This window comes from Gobius niger, assembly GCF_951799975.1.
Source record: "Gobius niger genome assembly, chromosome: 1".
Taxonomy (NCBI): domain Eukaryota; kingdom Metazoa; phylum Chordata; class Actinopteri; order Gobiiformes; family Gobiidae; genus Gobius; species Gobius niger.
Genome location: NC_136852.1, coordinates 60,328,620 through 60,346,556, shown reverse-complemented (window position 1 = coordinate 60,346,556; position 17,937 = coordinate 60,328,620). Strand labels below are relative to the sequence as shown.

At 41.1% G+C, this 17,937-nt stretch overlaps 1 protein-coding gene across 3 annotated transcripts; it reads right to left on the bottom strand.

The window, feature by feature from the left end:
• Positions 1-489: 489 nt before the first annotated feature.
• On the bottom strand, positions 490-17,378 carry cltcl1 (clathrin, heavy chain-like 1). 3 transcript variants are annotated; one of them, XM_079580506.1, is made up of 32 exons: positions 16,964-17,378; positions 12,610-12,817; positions 11,433-11,701; positions 11,164-11,325; positions 10,445-10,558; positions 10,170-10,343; positions 9,880-10,077; positions 9,607-9,807; positions 9,372-9,524; positions 9,161-9,283; positions 8,604-8,741; positions 8,272-8,436; positions 7,897-8,077; positions 7,652-7,815; positions 7,437-7,562; positions 7,225-7,367; positions 6,868-7,102; positions 6,668-6,790; positions 6,457-6,602; positions 6,214-6,397; positions 5,946-6,138; positions 5,718-5,875; positions 5,480-5,644; positions 4,964-5,239; positions 4,731-4,880; positions 4,514-4,645; positions 4,321-4,431; positions 4,076-4,246; positions 3,707-3,928; positions 3,436-3,462; positions 2,638-2,713; positions 490-1,678 (listed from the first exon to the last, which is right to left on the bottom strand). In XM_079580506.1, exons 1-32 carry the CDS (start codon positions 17,003-17,005, stop codon positions 1,557-1,559), a joined length of 5,052 nt encoding a protein of 1,683 aa, XP_079436632.1. In that variant the 5' UTR covers positions 17,006-17,378; the 3' UTR covers positions 490-1,556. The 3 variants fall into 3 exon arrangements, with proteins under 3 accessions (XP_079436632.1, XP_079436633.1, XP_079436634.1); XM_079580507.1 differs by having other exon boundaries at positions 3,442-3,462; XM_079580508.1 differs by lacking the exon at positions 3,436-3,462 and having other exon boundaries at positions 16,964-17,377.
• Between the last annotated feature and the right edge of the window lie 559 nt (positions 17,379-17,937).

The following is a 17,937-nucleotide window of genomic DNA, read 5'->3' as shown; positions in this document are numbered from 1 at the left end:
CACACCCTCAGTGGACATCCCCGAACTGCAACCCACCCACCCCCAACAAAACCCTGCTCCAGCTCTCACCGAGAAACATCAATCAGGTTTCGGCAAAGACATGTTTGCTAAATGTCAGTCAAGTCAAGGATGGCAATAAATGGGATGTGTTGCTGGTTTAAGACTGGAAAAGCTGCCCTGTAACAACAGGCAACAAAGCCTGATCACTGGGACTCTGCTATGTAGCTATTAAACATGTATCAACTTGAGCTCTGTGAAAAAAGAGGATGTCACTAAACTTAAGTGTAGCCTGTTTTGATGCCAGTGTGCCGCAGTAAAACAACTTGTCTTCTATATATTACATCCCAGAAGGCTGCATCTTTATTAAACACATTTACAGTAGGCCTAAATTATGTAGGTAGTTCTTTAGGTTTAGCAAACAAAAATGCAAAGACCAATATATATATGAGGTTGTAATTCAAAGATATAATGAATGACTTTCTGTTTTTGTCTTATACCATAAAATAACATGGGACTGCAATGTATTAAATCCGTCCATTTGGAACAATCATCCAAGTTCTGCCCAGGTTTATCGATTTATAATGTTAGTTTTTCATGCATTTGTAAGATTGTTATTCTTCCGAACTGGAACAACTAGACCAGACTACCTCTGCATATGATTTATTAGTTAGACTTGTATTTATATGAAAAATTAGGTGTTGAGAAGAATCATGATTGCCTTTGTAAACCAGTGGAACAAAGATTTCAACAAATGAACGCACTACCGAGTTAGGCATTACTTAAACATATCTGCAGTGGATCACAAAAAGTCATGGTCTGCAACATGGTTATAAAATTAAACATGTGCTTGTCATCTGGTAAGTAAAACATGCAAAATTACAGCATAAAAATATCTTAATACTTCCCTTGATTCCTTCAATCACGCAGCATTTCAGCAATATTAGGCTGATTTTCTTTTTCTGAGCAATTCTTATAGGTGTGAGGTCCATATCCCAAAAAGGCTTTAGTTAGAGGTTGCCACATACAATACAGGTAGATGGTTTCATGACGAGCAGAGCAAACAGTACCTCAAAATGTGTAAGTATTCACTGACTTTAAAACAAAAAAACATGTACCTGCTATGGAAAAATATATTGCACACATAAATGGGACATGAGGCAGTCACAAAATAAATCCCAAAGACGTTTAAGGCGGTAACAGTGCGACGAGGGAAGAACACAGTGTAAATGCTCAGTAATAGTCTCTTCATTATCAGTGCAGAGTTTCTACGATGAGACAGCAGAGAGCCGAGTGGTCTGACTGTTTCTTTGTCTTCATGCACTGCAGTGTAGTAAAAGTAGTAGTCGATATCATAGGGACATCCGGGTGACCATTATCCAGTCCATTATCCGTGGCTTCTGTTGCTTCTGCAGGACTGACTTGTGTTAGAACATAATATTTGGGAGTGAAGCCACCCAGCTACCGGCCAGTGCAAATGCCACAACTGAGTGATGATGAACAGTCGGGGAAGTCTGGGTCAGTGTGCTTGCATCTTCAAAGCGGTTCAGATGTTGGGACTACTGCATGTTGAAGCCGTATCCAGGCTGAGAGGGGTAACCAGCAGGGGGCGCATAAGGGTAACCTGGGTATGCCTGGACGGGGGCGGCAGCGGGGCCACCGGTCAACATGAGCTGCTGACCTGCATGCACAGAACACAAATTGTTTCATCAGATCAACGTTATTACTTCTGCAACTTAACATCACATTTAGGTCTCATTAAACCTCAAAGCCACACTGCCTAACCTTCCAGGTCATATGTTACTACGTCTTCAGATCAACTAAACAGTGATAAAACTCAAAACATGATGCCGGCACCAGACGTTCTCCCAATGATTGGCTGGACAGTGCAATTATTGCAGTGGGTTATCAAAATAAATCATTTGGAAAAGGACCTATTGTGTCTCTTAGGACCTCCCGCTCCCAGCAAGAGGGGAAAGACGAGCCCGATCACAGTGAGGGCACATGTTTGTTTTTTAGGTACAGTTGTGCTCAAAAGTTTACATGCCCTTGCAGATTTTTTACAATTTTTCAAAGAATATGAAAGATTACAAAAAACTCATAGTTAGTGGTTGTGTGAAGCCATTTGTGATGAAACAACAGTTTTCAAAATGACCCCGATCCAAAGTTTACATACCCTAATCCTGTGTATTGCCCCCTTTAGCATCAATGACAGCTTGGAGTCTTTTGTGGTAGTTGTGGGGAAGGTTCTGTATATAATATAAGGGTAAAGCGGCCCATTCCTCTTGAGCATAAACTTTTGATCAGGGTCATTTTTGGTACTTTCTTTTTTCATTATGATTTAAAATGAACAAACTCTGTTTTTTCACCACAAATGGCTTCACACAACCACTATGAGTGAAAAAAAGCTTTTTGTGTTATCTTTCATATTCTTTGAATAATAGTCAAAAAGTCTGCCACAGTATGTACACTTTTGAGTACAACCGTATTTTCACCAATAAAACAGCTTAACCTAATTATTTTTATTTCATTCTATGTACTGGATGTTACACAATATGCCTTTAAGCTATTTTTGTTTGGTGGTAATAAAATAATATTCTGAATAGTCAGTGTTACAAAAAAAGAAAAGAAAAAACCCACCAATCACCACAGGTTGAGGTTCTGTCACCTCGTCTTCTGTTTTTCTTTGGCTTTCTGCTTCTTCTAGATTGTCCACCTAAAAGTGACAAAGACAAAAGCATTAGATCATTTTGTGTAAGGGCGTAGCGATACCACAGTCATCTTACCTAACTATAAAATGGTATCTCACTCAGTATCACTAATAAAATGTGTCTAGCATGTGTTTTAAATTAGTATAGAACACACACACTTAAGCTAACATGGAACAAATTATCTAACACCAAAGAATCCGATTCTTTTCTCATCAATGAGTAAGTTTCAGCATAAAACAATACACATTATTACCAGGCCTGTTACTCTAAAGTTAGGCACAGAGATGCATCAAAGTTGCAAGTCAGGATTCTTGCAGAGCACAAATTCTAAAGTGTCAATTGGTGAGTGTTTTAAAATTAGATGCAGCTCCTGGAAAGAAAATCAGAGAGTGAGAGGTCACTGTAATTTTAGGACAAAGTTTAGTATGAAGCTCTACAGTGCACAGGCTTTTGTTGCTATCATCAGTTTCAACACTGATCATATCGTCTTCAGAGTAAGTGTACAAAACATGATAGAGATATTCAAGAAGAGTTAGGTGTAATTAAGGAAACACACCAAATTACACTAAACAAAAGCTTGTGCACTTTGGGTAGGAGGAATTTAGGGGGAATGCTAGTGGGGCTGTATGCGGTAAACTTCCCATGCTAGCTTCCTAAACAAGAAACCAAAGAGATCAATAACAATAACAGACACAACATAAAAAACAAATAAAAGAGGGCCAGAGACCATCACCTTTGCTGAAAACCCATCAACCTGCAAAAGAGCCCAAAGACATGTCTTGTTGTGACCTCTAGTGTCCATATGTAGGAATTACACACAAATAGAAATGGCTTCTACTATTACCCAATTTGATGCATGAATGGAAAACCACAAATAGATTTTACTGTACATTTAATACTGGAGGTTTTTTTTGTACATTTCACTCGTGGGACTTTTTGAAGAGTAAAAGTTGTTGAGCAAGAATTGTTGTAAAAGTGAACTGATGTAAGTACTGTACCTTGGTGAGATATTCTCTCATGACCTGAATGAAGTAAGGCATAGCAAAGTCCACAATGTTGTGTCTCCATGAGAGCTCCAGCACCACATCCGGGTGCAGCAGATCGTAGGATGCAAACAGACAGGCAGCAAAGCACTCCTTTTTGCCCTCATCCAAAAACCACTGCAGCAGAGTCTCTGCCAGCTCAGCATCCTTTGACTCCGCAGCGTACAGCATGGCATCCTGGGAAAAGGGCACATTGTTCACATCTTGTCCATAACCAAGCATTGAATCAAAACTATGCAGTGACAAGGAAAACCACTCCAGTAAATAATGTCACGTCATGATGTACATACTTGCCCATTAAAGATGAACTGATGAGTTAGTTACCTTGTAGAGTTTGTCCTTTTTACAGAGCTCGACGCTCTGTCTCCACCGATTGTTGCCTTTGTACAGATATGCAGCAATACGTCTGAACTCAATCAGCTCGTGTTTCTCTAACCTTTGCGCGAGTTCAATGGAGTCAAAGTTGTCGTATGCGTCAATAGATGCTCTCAAACCCTTCACAACATTAATGACATTTTCAAAATGTTGTCATTTTTGATCATATTTGTGAGATGAATCAGCCAACAGACCTGGTAGTCCTCCTCTTCAGTCAGCAGATTGTTCAGAGCCTCATTGACGGACTTATTGTTGTGATTCTGCACTGACCTCAGATAAGGTTTGACTAATTTCAGATGGTCCACCTGTCCGGACGAAACCATGACTTTTGACTTTTTATAACAAGTACTTAGAGCTCATGATGACACAGCAGTTACTGTGAGTTACCTTTGCAAAAAAAGTTACTGTCCGACTGTGGTCAAGCCGTGGAGACAGAATTGTCAGAAGATCATTTAAAAGTAGAGGTTTAAACTCCAGATAAAAGGATAGACATTTATAATACAACTCCACATTGGCAACCTAAAAGTTAAGAGCAGAAGCATTAGACCACTTTATGATTGATAGGCTATTAATGGTAACTGCTACACATAAATACTCGGCTCACCTTAGGAATGATGTCTTTGAACTGCCCTTCTTTCCAGGCATCTGTAGGATGTGACATCATGGTAATCACAGCATTGTCAAACTCCTCATATTTATCATAAAGGAACACTAACTCAGCCCACAGATGAGACTGCTCTGCTGCACAGAGCACCTGTAGCCCAACCACACAAGACATGTCTCATCATTTAATCAAGTCAGTTTGATCAACATGTGAAGTTTAATCTTTAGAGTTACTTTTGGGATGTTGACTCTTGACCAAAACAGCTCCAGATGCTCTCTCATTTTCTGGGGCTTGAATTTGGAATAAAGAATGGCTAGCTCCGTGAACATGCCCATATGAGCCCTCTCCAGTCCCAGCGCAGCCTCCAGCAGAGCAATGAGCTCCTCAAAGTACCCGCGATCCTGGTAGTATCTGATCAAGTCCTCCAGCTCGTCTGCGTGTATCACTATGTGCAGACCACAGATCTGTGCAAGACGAAACTCCTCTCCATCCACGCAGGCGAAGCACACCTGAAAACAAAAGATGCGTGCAGTAGGAGTAAGTATATTATAAGAAATCAATCTCAAAGTTAGAACACATGTTTTTAATGCATTTCTAAATAGTGCAAGTTAGTTATACAGTTTTAATTAAATGTTGTGCAATAACTAATGGGAATCCTAAACAAATAATGTCACAGAATAATGTGTTTATATGTTGGTCAAGACAATTCCAATATATGCCTGAGTAATAATCCTCCAGTGGCTTTCTACCTCTTTCCATGTGCGTGTGCTGTTGGCTTTCCTGGCACTGTCCACTGCAGCCTGGTACTCTCCCAGGTGTACAAGGGTGGATGCCAGCCGGGCAAAGTTGGACACGTTGTTGTACAAGAGTTTTGCTGCTTCAAACATCCCCTCTTCAAAGCATCTATCCCCCACCTGGACATAAAACAGTTTTCAGTCTGCAAGTCACGCTTTGTCAGCTATTCATTTTGTTGAACCTTCACAATACCTGCTGAATGTGGGCATTGTTGGGCCCGCTGACAAACTCTTCCAGCTCAGCGAGACGGTTTGTTTTAGCCAAAGCAAAAATAAGCTCTGTTTCTACGTAAGACTCTCTGGCTTTCTTTCGAGCCATTTGAAGGAACTTCACCAAATCTTCCCAATTATCTGCAAACAGACATCACCTTTACACAATCATTTCAGATGGTTTCATGGCGGTGCTGTGCTGTGGACCTACTGTTTTTGCTGGCAGCATTGACCACTTCCATGTAAGCAGAAGGATCAACAGCTTTAATGTAGGAGTCAATGGCTTCCTTAACCAGGTCTCTTTGCAGCTGCGCTCTGGCTAACTGGCTCCACACAGCGGGCTCATTACAACGCTCAGCAAACTCATAGGCCCGATCCAAGTTGCCTATGTGCTCTATCAGCACCTACAACCACAAAATCCCTTGGTCAAGAAGAATCCTTTTTCTGATTACAGAAATCATGAAATATTCTAGTTTTACCTGTATCGCTGAAGTGTTTGCGTCAAACTTCTTAAATATAGAAAAGGCCTCTTCGAAAAGCTCATTGCTAATGGCAATATTTGCAATGTCCGGTGCGTCGTAGTTATCTAGCCTGTTGATATACTCCATCACACGAGTGCGGTCTGCTTTAATGGCCGTTAGAATGAGCAGATTCTGTAGGTTTCTGGATAAAAACATAGTGTTAAAGTAAAGAAGTTGATCATAATTATTATGTTGCTGTACCTGTGTTCACTAAATACAGAGTTATCAAGCACAATCTTTTCCAACAGTTCGATGAGCTCATTCGGCAGGTCAGCGGTCATAAAGGCTTTCACTGTGACAGACACCTCCTCTGGGTCCTGAGTTTCTGACAGCGCTGTTTGAACCACCTAATCAAAAATAGGAACAAACTTGTGAAAAATACCACTCGACAACAACAGACCAACCAACTGACCTGGTCAATGAGTGGCCTTCTGTATGGGTTATTTTCTTCCAAAACATTAGCCCACAGTTCTGGGTCTTTCCGACGCACTAGGTAGCGGGCCTCACTCTTGAATAACGAGTTCTCATTGCAAACCTGTGCGATTGAAGAGAAAGTGCTGTTACACACACAATGTTAACATGAGAATAGATAATATGAAGCACTTGACACACTTTGATCAGCTCCAGGTCACACTGGCCTCTCTCGTAAGCCACATAGGCCAGATGTGGATCTCTTTTCTCACAATAGCGTCCCACCACAGCACTGTCATAGAACGGGTTCTCTTTCAAGAAGCGCTCAGGGGTGTTGTTGCTGTCAATGTAGATCTTGGCCAGGGCATTGTGGGTAGCTGGTTCCTCACAACCCTCATGAATACGAGACTCCAGCCATGGCAAAAGAAGCTTCAATCTGAGAATTTGTTTAATTCATCAGAAAATATGCTTTAAACAATCATACTGGTCCAATTATGCAATAAAGAAACAACATTTAGGGTACTGTACTACATATGCAAAGAGTATTGTGTGTCTTACCGGTTTCTTTTCTCTACTTCTTCCACAAGTTCATCAGTGGAAAACTGCCCTTTGACCACGGTGATGAGGTTTTTAATAACATCTTCCGAACAGTCGACATCCAATAAGCCGCCTATCACCACTGGCAAACGACTGGGGTTCACCTAAACAAGGCAGTGTTCAATATTGTAGACACAAACAGCAGCAGAGAAACTCATTTTCCTGGATCTTACCTTCTGTACATATATTTCTATGTATTTTTGCAGATTGTTGCGATAGAGGTAAAGCACCAAATCATGGACAAAGTCAAACCGATCACACACAATAATGAGAGGAAGCTGATCAGTGAGCTTTGCTTCCTGAATAGCAAAAGACCAGAGGGCATGAAGACAAAACAGGGGGTCAAACCTTTCGATTGTGAAGAATTCAGACTGAAGAACTGCTGTACCTTAAGGAAATTCTTAACCCTTTCAGCCTCATAGCAGTTGCTTTCTCTACAGATTCGCTCCACTTCTTTTATTTGGCCTGTTTTACATGCAGCTTGAATGTATTTGAAATGAACCTCCGGCTCCTGACTGAAGTTTACAATTGAGCCAAGGAAGTAAAACAATCCTAGAAACAAGATAAAGGCTATTTAGAAAAGTAAGGCATTTGTATAAGAAAATGCTGAATGTCAAAAACAAACACAGTTACCCTCATAACTTTTGAAGGATTCAAAAAGCTCCACCAGAGTCTCAGTGCCAAGCTGCTCGTGGTACTTGGATGCAACTTGGACACACAACTGCAGGTTCTGTCTGATGTTTGCCGACAGCATGGCTCTGAGACACTCCAAAGAATCTTCCACAGACAAAGACCCAAAGAAGTTCACCAGCCACTAAAGCAAGAAGGACAAGATGTAAAAAAAAAAACTGACAAGGACGACTTCCACTAGGGCTGAACAATTAAAATAATAATAATAAGAGGATGTTATATTTCTCAAATAACCACAGCTGTTGTGAATTGTAAAGATTTTGATTTGACTGTGATAAATATTGTAGCCCTAATGAGATTTCTATAAAAGCGTCTCACCTCTGGGTTCAGTAGATGTGTGTGCACAACAGCTCTCTTCACGTCATATGGGTCAGTGAAGTGTTCAAGGGCTCTCTGTAACAGACCCGCCTTTTCACAAAGCTGAGCGACATGCGCACGGTCGTAGTGTGTGAACATCTGGTTCCCCAGGATCGCGTCTGCTACCTAGAAAAAATGCACAAACATGCATGAACACACAAAGCACATCCAATTGAATTAAGGCCATTCTACGCCACACTGGGCAAAACCGTCACAGTCTACGATAAGGTGCTCATTATTATATCGGCTTTAGAAGAGTCAGTAAAATAAGAGGCTATTTTCGCCAGGCCAACCTGTGGGGCATGTAAGAGGTTCATCTCCAGCAGACGTGTCTGCAAGTGACCTTCAGTGGGACGATTGTTCTTTAAAGCATCCAACAGGAAAGACGTGCACTGTTGGATCAGGCTGCTCTCCATAAACACGTCAACAATCTATTGAACAAAAAAACAAATTGATTAATAAACTGCTTCAGAAGATGTGTTGGTCTTTGCATTGGTTCTGCATGTAACAGTTGTAAACTCTGTAAGTTATGGTGAGTCAGTGAAAAGGGTCACTGGGGGAGAATTCCTGGCATTGCTGCCACATCTGAAACAACAGACAAACCTCTGTGTGTGTGTGAGTGTATGTTTCGGACGGGGTGGGTCACTCGTGGAGAACACAGCTGTAAGTAAAGTCACTTGAATACACCCTTGGAGCATTCTGCTTGAATACGCCAAGATTGGATCCAAACCTTTCCTTTACAAACCCATTTTGAAAACTATAACATATCATCTCACCCAACTCACAGGAGTTTAAACTCAAAATGTTATGTTGTGTTAAACCGGGTAAATTATTATGTGCTCTCATTCACCTGGTTAATATTGGCCAGAGGCTCCTCGTCCTGCACCAACATCTGGGCAAACTGCAGACCCTGGTCAGGGTTGACTCGCATTACATTCCTCAGCAGAAAAATATAGTCTGGGGTGTAGCCCACCTGCATTTGAACACATTTTTCACAATTTATTCAAGGTTTGTTCAGTGTTTCTATTGTTTGTTTACTTTATGTCGTGAGATTTACCAACCTTTTTAGCATAGAGCACGATCTTCTGGAACTGACTGGTCTCAGCAAAGCACTGTATGACTTTGTTTGGGACGTTGGCTCTGAGATAGACACTGAGAGCCAATGTTATGTCAAAACTCTTGACCAGGTCACCCAGCTCCTCTGAGCACTCCAACTATAGTACATACAGCAAAAAGTGAGACTTACTTTATGTGAATAAAGTTAATTATGGATCAACACCAAATGTGCGATCTAACCTTGTCTTCCTTCAGCCATTTCTCCAGGAGCTGCTTGCGGCCCTGTTGAAGTACTGGTCTGCACAGCTCCAGTGACTCCTGCTTGTTAAGCTGTCCCTGGTCCAACAGAATCCCAAAGTACTGCAGCAGTGGAGAGGCCTGACCCGGCTGAGCTGGGACACTCTGGAACTTACGGATGGTCTCAGCTGTGCGCAGGATGCCCTTTGGTAAGCAGACATACCCAGGTCAATGTTTAGATACACATTCACTTCACATGCAGTAGGTTGGGCTTACTTTGGGTGCTGATGAAGCCACCTTTGCAGCTTCTGAATAACTGCCTTGAGCAAACAGAGTGTTGAACTTTCTGGCAAAAAGTTCCTCTGCACCAGTAAGATTTGACCTAACTGCTATCTTCAGGGCTAGGTCTGGGTTCTGCAAGACGTTTGTAACATAGTTTACAATGTTTTCTTCTTCCACGCATACTGAGAGCACCTAAAAAAGAGAAATACAGCAATAATTGGAAGAAATAAAAATAAATGAATTATTTTACTGTAAATATAATGTTATATACATAATCTTCTTACCTGCCCTTTTTTATTTACCCCGATTATTCCTGAGTTAGTTTCATGAGGTGAAGTTACAAAGATAGTCTCTGCACTGATTCGGTTCATGTAGATACACACTCCAGACTCCAGATCATACAGATGAATGTACCCATACTTTGTGATTAAATATATTACTCCATGTTTATTACCTATCTGAAAACAATAGCCCAGAAAGACAAGTACAGAAGGGAATGCTTTGCATCGTTCCAGATGTTAATAAGTAATAATACAATAGTGTATTTGTTACAAATTACCTGCATGGCTACAGGAAAGTCTGTTTGTGCCTCCGGAGGAAAGAACACATCAACTGCTTTTTTGGCAAAAGGCTGGTTTCCTGCACCAGGTTGGCCAACCTCAATAATGTGCAACTGCAACAGAAAAGCCCAAGTGAATGTAAGAAAATGTTGACCTTTTTTATTGTTATACACTGCAGCTGATGAGGCTGGCATAAGCCCGGCATAGTATATTGCTCTGCTGATTGTTGTTTTGGGGCAACTGTGGCACAGATGGTAGAGCGGGTCGTCTCGTGATCGGAAGGTCAGGAGTTCGAATCCCACCTCCTGAAAGTGCACATTGTCGTTGTGTCCTTGGGCAACACACTTCACCCACATTGCCCCCAGTGTCTGCGTACATTGGTGTATGAATGAGAGTATGAATGAGTGGATCCTTGCTGTAAAGCGCTTTGAGTGCCTAATGTAGGTGGAAAAGCGCTATATAAGTTGAGACCATTTACCATTTACCATTTATACACAGCAATTGTAATTTTGGAAGTCATTTCCTGATCACAAAGTACATATTGGTATTATCAGAACTCATAACTTAAATGTCACTCAAAACTTTGCTTTTGGTTCACAGATAAGGTTAGGATATGCAAGAGGGCTCTATTCAAGGGTTTATATGAAATACAAGTGCAAGGAGGATGTGTATTTTAAGCCCCAGAATAGATAGGTTAACAGGTACAGTAAGGCCTCACCTTTCCCCCAGCTTGAGATCGAACAGCAAAGCAGAAAAGAGTGGATGGGTTGGCATTTCCCTCTACTTTAAACTCCCCAAAGGCTGCAGCGTGGCCTTCAATGGGCTGGGATACCTTCCTCTCAACAGAGTACAGCTGCATGGCCCCTACCACTCGATTTTGCTGGAAAACAGGATGAATAGATTTATCGCCTCATCTCGTCAGACAAAGTTATTATGGAAACCACATGTAGATAAGGACATGAGTAAACATGCCTATGCGCTTCATACCTGTGCAGAAATTCCTACAAGCAGTAGCCACTTCTGTTGCTCGTCAGTTCTGTAGTTTATGATTTGACATCCACCAAGGCTTGTGTGTCGATCGAATACTTTGGTTGGTTGGGACTCCCCTTCCATACTCCAGTGGTACACAGCAGTATCCGTTACCAGAGCGATGGTATTTACAGATATCCACTTCCAAAACATTATCTCCTCTGCCATTGTGTGAGCTTTCATCTTACTCTTCATCTCGATATTGAAGATCTGCAGTGTCTTGGCAGCTGAAGCCAAAACAAAGAAGAGTCGTCATGTAAAAGCAAAATATACTGTATATGAGACAATTGCAGTCTGAAAATGACCATTGAATGAATCATATCGTTTCATGCATGTAAGTATGTTTGATAGTATGTTCAACTGAGCGCCAAAGCATGATGAATCCTAAACTTGCACCCCTCAGTGACAGTGAGAGATGAATAACTGCATGGTTGGTAATGAACTTAATTTGATGTCAGATGATGCATACACAAGTTAGATACAAGTTATACAACTGGCATCTTGTACAAGACTAAGCCATGCTAGAGCAAGTTCTCATAAAAGGGAGAGGCGGCAGATTTGGTCACAGTAGAATAAATAAAGAACAAATATTCTTGTCTTTTGAAAAGGTTCATGTTATAGTATCTGATTTTAATTGTTTTAAAATGAAGTTAATAACTTTTATGAGATTGTTATCAAAATAGACGAGCTGACGCACAAAGAACTACTCACCGTCTGAAAAAAGACAGAAGGCAGAAGAGGAAAGGAAAAGAATCAATCAAGTAAAGATCAAAAATAGCAGAATGAAAGGGCAAACAGAGCAGTCCGAGGACTGCGAGAGGATGGGAAAGGCAACATAAGCAAATAATCCTGATTAGCACTGACTCTAGGGATTTAGCTCAGTTTAGTAAACATTGCGTTTGATTGTAGGGCATGGCGGTCATGTTTTAGTTGTTGGTCATCTCATGCACCTACCCTTAAAGACTGTTAAATGGATACACAGAAAATGCCAGAATGTTGTTATTCTACAGAATAGCACTAGTGTCATCCTGGGATAGTAGAACACACTTTTTCTCGCCACAACATGGTATTTCTCATGTAATAAGCAGTGGGCAGCTGGTCAGTCTGAACAGTAAGCCTCACATGCATCCTCTACCTTTCAGAGCAATGACCTTGCTGGCAGGGTTCATGATGGCGCTGTCTGCGGAGATGGGCCTCCTGATTGGGTTGGTGGGGTCAGACATGTCCACAATCACAACCTGGTTCTGCTCGCCCACCTTCTCCCTGATGCAGATGAACTTATCCGACTCCATGGTCAGATAACTGAACCCGATGTTGGCTGGATTCACTCCCAGGTTCTGCAGCTGCATTACAACAAAGCAAACACATGTTGTTCATAGAGGGTTCAGGAAGAATATTCCTCTATTTATTTATATTTTATCATGCTGAAATCATATTCAAATTACTGTGTAACGAAGCTTCATTAAAGGCTGTATCTTTATGTGTCATGGGCAATGAATGGGATTTACCATTGGCCTAAACTAAACTAATGTTTAGACCAGCACAGCCATGCTTTAGAGCACTAGACTTCAAAGTTACTCCAAGGAGAGTAGCAGTTACAGAAACAGAAGTCATATGATTTTAGTGACCACTACATAATAAGAAATAAATAATAATAATAATAATAATAATAATAATAATAATAATAATAATAATAATAATAATAATAATAATAATAATAATAATAATAATAATAATACATTTTATTTATATGCACTTTACATTTCCAGGAAATCTCAAAGTGCTGTGTTATTATAATGATGCAATGCAATACAAGAATATGACACCATTAAACTGGAGCAATAAGACAACAAATCAGTGCCCTGAAACTGCACTCACTTGGCACAATGCACAAAAGCCTCACTCATTTACCCTCACACATTTATTATTATCAGAAAGAGAGACATGAACCGTAAAGGGAAGTCCAAAACATGCTCTCTCTTCAATGACTAGACTGTGCATTATGCAGTCTGAAGTAAGCGGAAAGGAATCCTTAAAGCGCGCGACAAGGGCACCACTATTCACAGTTGGCATGGGCAAAAGAACTGTCTGTGACTGTTGAGACATTTAACTTGTCATCTGCAAAACAGGATGAAGAGGCTCTGAGACTTTGGAATAATTATAGTAGAGTCGAATATTTAGTTTAGAAGTCTTAAAATAGGCCTGTGTATGAGTGGCATGTCATACATTTGTATTATGTAAATTTTATTTTTATTTATATTTTCAATTTCTTCAAGCAAGAATGAAAACACATCCAGGTAGACAAACAATCGTCAGAGTTATCGAAGTCTCCAGACACAAAGTTTGTTCCTCTGGAGAAGGTATTTGGATGAATCTCGAAATGTCAGCCACTTGTGTCAAGAAATGTCCAGCTGTATTGATTCACCGGACTGAATTATGAATAACTTGTGAATGTAGATTAACAACAGGTCTTATTATGAAGCAGCTTATACACATGTGTATACGTGAGGTTTTAAGATGAAGGACTGAGACTGTAGACATCAATGGTATTGGACCAATATGACCAAAATTCACTTTGACTTTGACATTCAAAAGACCCACAGAAGGAAGTGGGAGCTGGAACCTTGAAGAGTTGGGTATCTGCTGTTTGAGTAGGCGTTACGTGGGAAAAGCAAGGTGCACTGAAAAACACAAAGAGGGGGACCTCCTATATACCAACGGTGAGTCGGTGAAAGCTATTTCATTGAGCACTGGAGACAAAAATACATGTACAGCGAAAGTGTGAGGATGATACAGCACTGACGGTATTTGATGAGTCATAGACCAGCTAAACACTGACACGCAGATATTTGAGACCAACACTTTCTCCTGCACCGAGCACGCTGGTTCATCTCATGTATGTTTCTGTGATGTTGACAGTAAACATATAGTGTGAATTTGTCATTACTAGTTACTACGACTAGCAACTGAGTGAACACAGACTCCTGTCTCTGCACCAGTCACTGACGCTGTTCGAAGCAGAGATGGAACAGTTTCCCTCTGCTGCTGTTTCCGATCCTGATGTGATTTGCTGGGCCTAAATTAGCAGTCTTACCTCATCAGCTTTAATTGTATCAGATAGTGAAAGCCTCTCAGCAGTGGATATGCTGCAGCCTGCAAGTCACTAAATGACCACAGGAAGCACAGCCGTCCTTTCATCAAACCAACACAAAGAATACTAAAACTAACAATGCCAAGGCAGGAAAGTTGTTGTCTGAATGATCTTCATATTTAATCCAATCCTGCAGTAATACAATAACAACACCTATAATGACAATGCAAAATAAAATAGCTATTGGAGTGTTTCACACACACTGCCCTTATGGAGCCTGTATAAAATGTGTTTTAGCCTTTTAGTTTATCAAAGCATCTATAATATACTTATGTCTATTATCCCGTTGAAATAGTGCTTTACTGTATAATTTGCACAGGTAACTGTGAAGCTGTGCCTAAGATGGTGTACAACAGAGGAGGGCAAACTGCGGATCCGGCCCAACAAGCTACAGTATTATGTGAGGGCCCACGATTCTTTCCATTATTTATATAATTTATTCAGCATTTTCCAAATGCATAGCTGCGAATATTTTTTTAAATAATTTATTATTTTTTTATTGTTTTATTATCTAATTAATTCAGGTGACATTAAAACATATACAACAAAATTGAACAAGTCAATGCAGTTTCAATGAAATGAAAAGTCTAAAATTTCTGTCCCTTTGTTAACTTTAGAATCGTTTTATCAGTTATTTTGTCTTTTTCTAAACAATATTTACAATTACCATCAAGTGAGTTGCAGGTATAATTTAGGGCATTCTTCAATAGGAGAAAGTTGAACAGAACTAAGTTCACGCCATCGTTGGTGCGGCTCTCTAACTCAATTCAAGTTACTCATTGTAAAAATCAATTGTCCACCCTTGGTGTACTAGGTCTGGGATGTGTAAAATGTTCATAGCATGGGGAGCCATTTCCCAAGAAAAATGTATCCAAAGAGACAACAAAGAAGTATCAAATATAATCCTACAGTTTCTACAAAATTGTGGTACTTAAGATTATGGCAATAGAAAACATGGTTCATTCAGGGTATTCAGTGATATCCATAGGATACCTTCTGTGATTTGAAATGCAGTGATCTAAGGTGGGAACCTGGATGCACTCCTGAGCTCAGGCCCAGACATCAGACAGAGAGCTCTAAATACCAGGCCAAAGAAAAAAGTCAACTTCAGGCACAATGTCCTGGGTTTGCAAATTCCAAGCATTTTTCACTCTACTGGAGCCTCCTATATTGAGGGGGATCTAAGCGGGGCAAAGAAGTGCTTCACAGTCAGGGTTACACAAAAATCTGTTCCAGCTCTCAAAGACTATTTCTGCTGATAAAAGAGGGAGAGAATTTAAAGTTGTAATGAGGAACATAACTCAGTGTCGGGTGCACCCTTCAGTGTGCCTTGCCCTGTCAGAGCTGCTAGTCCCCAGACTTTTGCTGAAGAAAGGGGGCTTCTGGCCTGAGGTGGAGATGGGGGTTGGAGCTGGCTCCACTGAAAGGCCATTTCACTGCCTACGGTTACCATAACAACGGTCTACAGGCCCGGGCTGCGTCACAAACTTTTCTTTGGCTTCAAGACCTAAAGAACTGGGACGTCCACAGAAAGAGCTGGGAAAAGTGTGGTCATTGGACACATAATCCCTCCTCAAAGGTTGTCAACTATATACAAACTTTTTATTCTGAAATGCAGACTTGCTATAAACAACCATAGCTACAGGAACTACAGAGCATTTTGTAGCCTATTCACCTTGAATAATTTGTTGTGAACTTTTGAAGCAAAATAGATAGGAAATGATGCTTTGTGTAAAATTTAAGATAGACAATGCCTTTTAAGAATAGCCTATTTAGCCTAATACATTTTGCCTCAGTTTTATAAACTTGTTTTGACATAACGTTTGTCCCACAGTTATCAATTGTCTTTTTTGACAGCCTACCCTCATTTTTCCCCCATAAACAACCATCCAATGGTAAGGCCGTCCTACGAAGATCGACCACAATACGGGACATTAGCCCTATATGTGGTAGGACGGTCTTTAACATTACATCCATTATGACTCTGTAGAAGTGCATTACAGGTCTCGGCTCTGACTGTTTATAAGTCGACAGACAGATCAGGGCTCACTGACATAATGTCCCGAAAAGGCGTGCTTCCCGACAACAACAATCCTATTCCTCACGAAATGACAGGCGGCGTAAACACACGCGCATTGGAGCGAGGTCCGTGCGATTTCTACAAGTCATCACTGGTCGTGTCTCTACAGGACAAAACTAGGCCCGTGGCTATATTGAGCACCACCCTGCAGCGCTGTTTCACATACCATGTAAAAGTGACATGTTGACTGAGTGCAGCACTTACTGGAGAAACCGCGGCTCGAATACGTTAGGGGCTTTTCGGTGCCTCCCTGCTTACCTGCAGATGTTCCTGGAAGCGAATGGGTAGTATCTGTGCCATGTCTGAAGGTTCCTGTGAGTGAAAACCCCGCAAAGAAGGACAGGGGAAGGGAGCGATACAGCCTGGGGTGGTGGTGCTATCCCACTTGAATCCCAAACCGGTCCCAAACGTCCCCAAAAGTCAAATAATGACGGCCAGCGGGAGGAGGTCCAGGAGGTTTGCGCTTCTATCACGCACTATGATCACGCACCAGTCCTCTGAGTGCGCCCATTCAGAAGCCCCCTACAGGAGCGCTGAGAGAAAGATCCATGCCTCCGCTTGGAAAACTAGTGCACTCAAAAGCTACTGTGCATGGCTGGTTCATTGATGAAACTCGTACTTGCTGGGCTTGCCATAAATACAAGCTCAACTTATAAATGCAGATTCTGTGAGAAAGTCCTTGGTTCGCTGGTGGAAAGCAACTGGGAGAGGCATGCGCAGTGCTCCACCTCAGTCCCCCATTGTACACTCCCACCGCCCCGCAGCTCCCCCGGCCTCAAAGATCCAAACAGGCACCCCATGATGAGAAGAAAGCTGGACACAGCATTGAAATGTGAATGATCAAGGTCCCGGTCCTTGCTATGTTTGAGAATATCAACAACACAATCACATGAGCATAAATAGCCAAGAATTAACCATAAATCAAAAACACTGCAGTCTATGCAAAACATACAAGATTTTTAATTGTTGCAAAAATCTGGCAAATGTATTCAAAACCATGAGCATGATCATTTTCCAGTAAGCCTGTAGTATTAAACGGAGGGAAAACAGGGAAAGTAATTCAAAACATAGGGAAACCAAGGCACTTTCCTGTCAAGTTAAAATGACGCATTATAGCCTAATGTCTGGTTGTGGCCAAAACAGATGGAAGACACAGTGATGCATTGTTAAAGAAGGCTAAACTGTTGCATATTCCAGGCTTGAAACGTCCCAAAATATTTAAAACACAGTCG

What these genes read in the sequence shown, in the direction of transcription:
- cltcl1 (XM_079580506.1), bottom strand. Translation starts at nt 17,005, where the DNA reads ATGGCACAGATACTACCCATTCGCTTCCAGGAACATCTGCAG. An exon ending in GGGTTAAGAATTTCCTTAAG is followed by an intron (nt 7,563 to 7,651) that starts GTACAGCAGTTC and finishes TTTGCTATTCAG; the next exon opens with GAAGCAAAGCTCACTGATCA. An exon ending in AAAAGGACAAACTCTACAAG is followed by an intron (nt 3,929 to 4,075) that starts GTAACTAACTCA and finishes CCCTTTTCCCAG; the next exon opens with GATGCCATGCTGTACGCTGC.